This window comes from Lycium barbarum, chromosome 9 (genome assembly GCF_019175385.1).
Source record: "Lycium barbarum isolate Lr01 chromosome 9, ASM1917538v2, whole genome shotgun sequence".
In the NCBI taxonomy this organism is placed as follows: Eukaryota; Viridiplantae; Streptophyta; class Magnoliopsida; order Solanales; family Solanaceae; genus Lycium; species Lycium barbarum.
In genome coordinates, this window is record NC_083345.1 from 45120566 (window position 1) to 45128466 (window position 7901).

Below are 7901 nucleotides of genomic sequence, written 5' to 3' on the forward strand. Positions count from 1 at the left end.
GTCTCATATCAGAAAAGATATGAATCATATCCTTTTTTGATAGTAAAACCAAATTAGTATGAGGAATAAACTTACGCAATTCAGCAATGTGAATTTTGATTTCAAGTATGCTGATATGCCCTCAAGCCTTCGAGTCTTATTCTTAACCAACAAGTCCCAAATGATTATACAGACTTATCTATTGCTCAAAATCAAAGATCAGATTGCATCAATGCACTAGAAGGTAGGTATGAATATATGATTACTCAGATGTGACTGGCAAAGACGAAGTAAACCTACAATCTCTCGAAATCATTGTAGCCTTTGCTAAGAAAACACTTGGTATCAAGGATCGACACGTGCAATATGAACTAGTTAAGATTTGTTATTAAAAGTGCATTTGGTCTGATATATGTTATGAGTCTTTGTTGTCATTAAAAACTTATGTGTCCACATTCAACTGATTATGAGATTTTGAGAACCTTGGGTTTTAGCTCGAAAGATCGGTAATGTTTATTGAAATGAAATAAACTTGAATTGAGCCGATTAAATTTGAATTGAATTATATTTGATTGGAGTGCTTCTTAGAGTAAACTCCCCTTTAAATAATTAAAATATTGAGGACTTATTTAAAATTTCAAGAGATGAATTCTTTGTACACTTAGGGTTGGTTTGTTTTATTAAGAGATTAGTTCCATGTTAGCTAAACTTCTAAAAAGCCATAATGTCATATTTCGACCCGGACGTTTTCGGGATGTCGCTAATAACCAACGAATGGCAAATGCTTTTCCTTGTGTGGATTCTGTTTCAAAGGGAATTTGATGAGTCGATCCACCTAAATGTCTACTGTCTATTTTAATAAATAATTTTGTCAAAGTAGCTTTTTAAAAGAGCATTTTCAGAGAGAATCAATTGTGTTTGGTCAATTCATTTAGGAAGTGCTTACTGATTGGCCTTCTTTCCAAAAATTGATTTTGAGTATAAAAAAGGAGAAAATCGTCAGATGCCCCCTCAACGTTTGACCGGTTTAACTATGACGCACCTAACATTTACGGGCGACTTATTACCCCCTGGACAATTTTAAGTGAATTAATTTTTAATTTCTCGCAGAGAGTGAGAAGCAAATAAAAAATTTCTTATTATTTTCCTTTTTTTCTTTATCTTTTATCCCTTTCTTCTTCTTTGTTACACACACTTCCCCTCACCGGAAGTATGTAATTACAGCGATTTTTTTTTTTTTTTGGTCTTTCGTTCCCCTTCGAGTTTCACAACTTCCAAACTAATTTTTATTAATCACAAATCATTTTTTTAGAAAAAACAAGATGAGAAAATGAAATATCAAGAGACCCAATTAGTAATTTCATTCCATAACAAACTAATTCAAAACCCAAATCAAGAGAAACTGAAAGAAGAGGTGATTTTTTAGCATTGGACATGCTCTATAGTCCAAAAAATCAACTTCAATCTTTGATCTTTCAAAACCTAATTTTGAAAACGCAAATTTCAAAACTGAATGGAAACCTAATTTTCATTCCACTACAAATTAATTCAAAACCCAATTTTGCTATGCTCAACTTTGATCTTTCAATTTTCGCTTCGAATTGATTTTTTGGACTATAGAGCATGACAAAATTGAAAGATCGAAGAAGTTGGAACAATCGAAAGAGATCATTGGTGAAGATGAACGAAAATAAAAAATCAAAGGTTGTTTAGTACTCAAGATAAATAGAAAAGTTAATTTCTTTGGCCAAGTCTTTTAATAGTGATTTTTGGTGTGGTGGATGGTAGAAGAAGATAGATTAGGAAAAGAAACAAAAAGAAGATGAAACAAATAAAAATAAAAATATTTAACTGGTAAAATACATGTGTAAAGCACATGTATTTCACCACTCAAATACAGATTTGGTGGTAGCGTTTTAGTGGGGGTAATAATTCCGTTTAAAAAATAGTCAGGGGGTAATAGGTCACCTGAAAAAGTTGGGTGGGTTATAATTAATCCGACTAAACTTTGAGGGGACATTTGATGATTTTCTCTATAAAAAAGATATATTAAAGTTCATTTTACAATTGTATTATTTAAATAGAAAAATTAATAGGAATATTTTAACTAAGTATTTTTTTTAGTTAAAATTTATAATAACAAAATAAAAATATATATAAAGATTCTTAATCAATATAAATATATATATATATATATATATATATATAAAAAGAGCAGCAGAAGCGGCTTGTATTTATATGTTAAAGATAAATGTGTTAAATTAATGAGAGCTAGTTTGGTTAATATATGTTTTTGGTAAGAATATCTCTTTTTTTCTTTTTGGTAAGAATTAATTTTCAGTTTTTGCTTATGCTTCTTAGAAGAAGCAAAATTTTCACAAAAACTATTTCTACCACTTAAAAGCACTTTTTATTTTTTGTCAAACACCTCAATCTCAAAAAAGTATTTTAGAAGAGAAAGGTGATTTTAGTCTTCCACAAGCTTGGACAAAAAAGCTAGAAAATATATCAATCAAACACACACATCAAAATATTGCATCTATATCTGAACATAAGATTTTTTTTTTCCCAATATATCTGAACATAAGATAATACTGTCTGTTTTCTCAGCATTTCGATTTTATATTTTATTTAAAAATTACTCCTTCTATTTTTATGTGTGTGACATTCCTCAATAGGAAATTTAAAAAGGAATGTCACTTTCTATATTTAATAACTCTTTAATTCCAACAATCCACGTGATATGCTTAAGACAACAAAAATAAAACAACATTTGACATTAAACATATTTGTAAATTTAAGATCATAAAATTAAAATGTCTTCTATTATTTTTACACAATCAAATTACAACACATCAAATAAAACGAAGAAAGCAATAAATAAAATAACATAAATAAGGTATCCATAAAGTATTCGAGAAAAGATTACTTACATAGTATAGCATAATTTATAAGAGTTGGGGATTATTTCGTTGGTGTAGGGAAAGGAGTTTATTTGGTAAGTTTTGAATACGTGTCAGGATTTTAACGGGGTGAGTCTTTTGTCGGCCAGGTATGTGCAATTGACGAACATGCGATGCACTTGCTTTTAAACTTGTTCAAGTGTCTCGATAAAAATCCTTGAATTGAGAACGTTTAAAATATTTGTTTATAATTTTTAATTTATTTGATTTCTCAAGTTAGCAATAAGCTCGATTTAACCCCAGTGGCAGTAAATCACAACGAGAAGTGCGGGGGGTGGGTGGAGTAGTTGTATGTTATGTAATGCATTTGGAACTAATTGACTGTCCTGAAAGCACATCATTTTGCAAATTGGATGTCGAAAGCGAAGCATACATTCATTTCATGTGTGAGCAAGCCTCCGGTAAATACAGATTACATTTTTTAACCAAACAGAAGACAAGTGCCAATTTTCCCATATAAATTTGGCACTGAGTACTCTAGGAAAATTCTACATTTGTCCCAGAAGATATTAGTAGTAAAGAGTTACATCCTTTTAACTGAAGCATATAAAACTGCTTGCTTGCATGATTATTTTATGTAGCCATGGCCCATGGTAGTGGCATTTGCAGAGCATTTTACTTGTGGAGTTGGTCGTTACTATTTTTGTCATAGTAATGATAGACTGCTGCACCCGATAACACTGCTAATGTTAAGGCTTGTGCATGCATCCTGTTTTCAAAGTAACATCCTACTATCAGCTTAAACTTACAATATGCATAATATATATATACACACACACGCAATCATATAAATAGCTGAATTAATTTGATTTGATTAATTAATTACCTAGCATGAATGAGCCTAAGACTTGGTTTGAGTGGCGTTCTGGCCCTTGAATAAGCTAGTGAAGCACCAACAGCTGTAGCCCAAAGTGTCCCTGTAAGTACAATGGAATGCCATTTCATTTTATATGATGAGTGGAATATAAAGAATAAAGAAAGTAATATTGAGCATGAAGAAAGAAAATGCTACTAACCAATGCTACTGAGTTTGTGTTCAGAAAACCAAGATTGCAAGCCCTCCATCTTTGTAAAAACGTAGTTTCCTTAACTGTCTATGAGCTTAAGCTAAAAAAGAGTGGTGTGACTCGAGAGTGATTAGATGAATTTGCTTTGAGTGGAAATGAAGGAGGGATTTGGGTGGTATTTATAGAAGTTATATGAGAAAAGATGTGATATTGGGATGGATGCATTGTGTTTGGTGTGGCCCCTTGGTTTGGATCTGCTTTTCTTGATCCATCGAAATTAGGATTGAATAAAGTGAAAAAGGAGTACTAGGGAGTAATTGTTTATGATGATAAAATGAAACCAGTGGGTTTCACTTCCCCTGTTTTAACAATTTCCAAGTGTTAGACCACCTAAGCTTACTCTACCACATTTGAACAAACACTTGAGCTGATATAAGCCGGTTGTTTTGATGTGCAAATGATCTGCGTCCTTACACGTTGGACCCCCCCTTTTTTCTTTCAGAACTCTGTTCTCGCTCTTCTCCTAGGACAAATAGCAGCTCAAGTTTGGATGAGATTCATCAGACTTTCGTCCTTATTCTTTGGATTAGAGTTATACAAGTATTAATAATATGAAGATTAATTATGAAATAAGCTATATATTATTTTATTCAGGATTTAATTATTTATGTACTACTAGTTATTTCACTTTCAATCTTACATAAAATAATATATAAATAATAGATTCCTTCAAAACTTATATATGTAGTTATCATGATTATATATATTTTACGTATTTGGTGTGATGGATTTTATGTATAGCAAAAAAACACTACTCATACTAAACGTGGTGCAAGTTATGCAGAATTAAACGCATAAATAAATCATCTCCTAACCAACAATCAAACGACCTATTCATTAGATGCCACCTAAGTCTTTGAGAAAAGCATTTACGTGTTGATCCCGAAATTTAATTTGCCCTTAACTTGGACATCGGGTCGAGCTTGAGCCAACTGAGCTTTTACCGAGATGGAGTTCAATCAAAAGCTTTTACAATATTGAGCTGAGTCCAAGGCAACTAATCAAGCCCGAGCCAAACTCGATCTAATTCTTTAACATTTATATTATGCATGTATGGCTATATATTAGAAAATAATAAACTTGCAATAATATGATTAAGTAACCAAGAAAATTAGAATTTGGACAAGTTTAGATTGAGAACGGACGTCAATGTGATTCATTTATACGACTCAATCGAGGCAAACGAATTGAGTTGAGTTGAACCCAACTTTAATCAAGCAGAGCTTTTTGTAAGTGAGTCAAGATGAAGTAGGCGTTTGACCATGAAAATCAAATATTTTTCATTTTATTTGGTATTTAGGAGTTGGAGTTGAAGATATAGTTGTGTTTGGTTATAATTTTTGCAAAGAATATTTGGTTATTTGAATGTATTGAAAGTGAAAAAAGTAAAAAATAAATTTTTGTTGTTTTTCAAATTAGTTGTATTTGGAATTTTTATGGTTAAACACCATAAAGTGAAAAAAGTTAAAAAATATTCCTGAAAAAAATGAATAATTCTCATGAACAAACGGGCCCCAAGTCAATAGAGTTTTGACCGAATCACAATCAATTGAGCCCAACTCTAATTAAATTGATTCAGCTCGAGCTACAATACAAACCAGTTACGCCAAGAGGTTTGAATTTGAATTGTAATATGTTAATCGTATGTTTATTCTGAATGCGCCTAATTTGAGTTAAACAAAGTTAGTTAATAATCATTTTTTTTGCACAGATTTCCCTTCAAAGGCACTGGTCTTTAATTTTTGCCTTCGCTTAAAAGGTGATCGAAAATATCCCCAAGTTCTGGGTTCGAATCCCCGCTCAATAAAAAATAAAAAAAAAATCGCAAGGCAAGGCTTTGCAAAAAGTTTGTCTTATGCGACAGAGTTTTCCTTAATGTATGACTAAAGTTTGTCTTATGCGACCTTGCCTTGCAATTTTTATTTAATTTGTATAACTAAGTCAGGGTTCGAACCCAGAACCTCAGTGTATTTTAAGCGAAAGACAAAATTTAAAGACTAGCAATTTGAGGGACAAAAATTAAAGACTCACCCCAAAGAAGGGTAATCGTGCAAATTTCCCTTTAGTAATCTGCCCTAGGTAAATACTTTGTATTCTGTTAAATCCTATTCACTCAAAGTCCCTATTCCCCAAATTTACCTTCATGTTTCAATTAATGTTTGGAAAAGAAATACTAACTATAGGTACACCCACATTATAATAATGGAATCCAGAACAGAGATAGTTGAGATTCCATGTGTCGCAACGACCAACTAAGAAAGATGCAGCCAACATTATTATTTTGGCCGTTGGATTTTCTCAAGTCTGCAACTTCTATTTTTCCCTTTAGAAAGTGGATTATCAATTTAGAATTTTGAACTAATTTGGTGACAGATCAATGATAATCTCTGATTAATTACTCTGGCTTTCTGCACTTTATTCAGATATTTACCACGGCGAAGTTCGATGTATCTAGGGATATGCCATGTTTTATGTTTTCTTTTTTTATTTTATCCCAAAGGGTTGGGATATCTCATGGGATTAGTTATTCCCTTTCCATATGGAATAGCTAATATAATTTGGGATTAATTAATACCTATAATCAAATGCAGGATAAAATGATCTCACAAATTATCTTAAAATTATTATTTTTATCTCGTCAACCAAACGATCCCTAAATATTGGAGAAACATAAAGTTGAACCTAAGATGTATAGGGTTGCTTCTTTTCCCCCTAACCCATGGAATGGGGAGTGGGCTGCACTAACCCAAACATTAAGAGGTCGTTTGGTTGGTGGATAGAATAAATAAGGATATTTCATGGGTTGGGATATCTCATGCAGAGACAGAGCTACCCTTTTCTGAGGAGTGTCAAGCCACATCCTTTTGCTGGAAAATTATATTGTATAGATATGATGAAATTTTGATTTTCTAGGTATGTATACTAGTGTTGACACGCCTTAATATAAGCAAGAGGTTTGGTGCAGTAGTTCAGGGGTTGCAAACATCCCCTAAGACTGTATGTTTGATCCTAGACAAACATATACTTATATTTTTGACTCCCTTTAATATGAATCCTAACTCAGCCATTGATAACACAAAATAAAATAATTTCACAGGTTATCTTGAAATTAATATCCTTATCTCGCCAACCAAATGACCCCTAGATATTGGAGAAACATGAATTTTAACCCATATATATATAACACTTTTGATGGCCTATTTGGGCAGGTTAGGGGCTAGGTAAATATCGATAGATGGAAACTTCCTTCATTTAGAGTTAAGAAGGAAAAAGCAAGCATGCTGATATATAAACTACCTTGAATTTTGAGCTTTATACCCATTATGTATTCATTGTTTGCCTGTAGCTTTTAGCTTCTAAACTTGGTTCCCAAGTTCAACTCTTATAGTAATAGGTCAGACTTAACTCCCGTTTTACAACGATTATTTTCAAAGTGATTATAAAATTGTGAAAAAAAAAAAAAAAAAAAAAAAGAGAATACTATTACTAGGTTGAAAACAATAAAAGTTTTAACAAAGTCCAATTATCAGAGTCTCATTCTCCCTTGGTGCTATCATATTTCCAATCAGAGATTAATCACGGGTAGGGATGGGCATAAAATACCAAAAATCGAATTAGCGGACTAAAATGAAAATTTCGGTAATTCTGTCTGGTATTTGGGAGTAAAATTTCAAAATTATAATATTCGGGTTTAGATTTGATACGAGATATTAATACCGTTCGGTATTCGATATTTACCGAATTATATATTGAAGCACAACCTCACCTGTCAACAAATTAATACTTCCCTATGGAGGTTGCAAATATTTAGTCCAAAAAGCCATATATACCTGGCTGAAAATGTGAATGAACATGGATTTCTCATGTCATTTCTTAGTAGAAAAATGCCATT

At 32.1% G+C, this 7901-nt stretch overlaps 1 protein-coding gene across 1 annotated transcript; it reads right to left on the minus strand.

The window, feature by feature from the left end:
• Positions 1–3298: 3298 nt before the first annotated feature.
• LOC132610330 (respiratory supercomplex factor 2 homolog C1565.01-like) lies at positions 3299–4117 on the minus strand. The gene is made up of 3 exons (XM_060324631.1): positions 3959–4117; positions 3769–3859; positions 3299–3651 (listed from the first exon to the last, which is right to left on the minus strand). The coding sequence occupies exons 1-3, from the start codon at positions 4005–4007 to the stop codon at positions 3558–3560; spliced, it is 234 nt and encodes a 77-aa protein (XP_060180614.1). The 5' UTR covers positions 4008–4117; the 3' UTR covers positions 3299–3557.
• Between the last annotated feature and the right edge of the window lie 3784 nt (positions 4118–7901).

Excerpts from the sequence above, each read along its gene's own strand:
- LOC132610330 (XM_060324631.1), bottom strand. The coding sequence starts at position 4,007 with ATGGAGGGCTTGCAATCTTGGTTTTCTGAACACAAACTCAGTAGCATT. Across the intron at positions 3,860-3,958 it reads ACACAAACTCAGTAGCATTG|GGACACTTTGGGCTACAGCT; the intron begins GTTAGTAGCATT and ends TTGTACTTACAG. Across the intron at positions 3,652-3,768 it reads CTTAGGCTCATTCATGCTAG|GATGCATGCACAAGCCTTAA; the intron begins GTAATTAATTAA and ends CTTTGAAAACAG.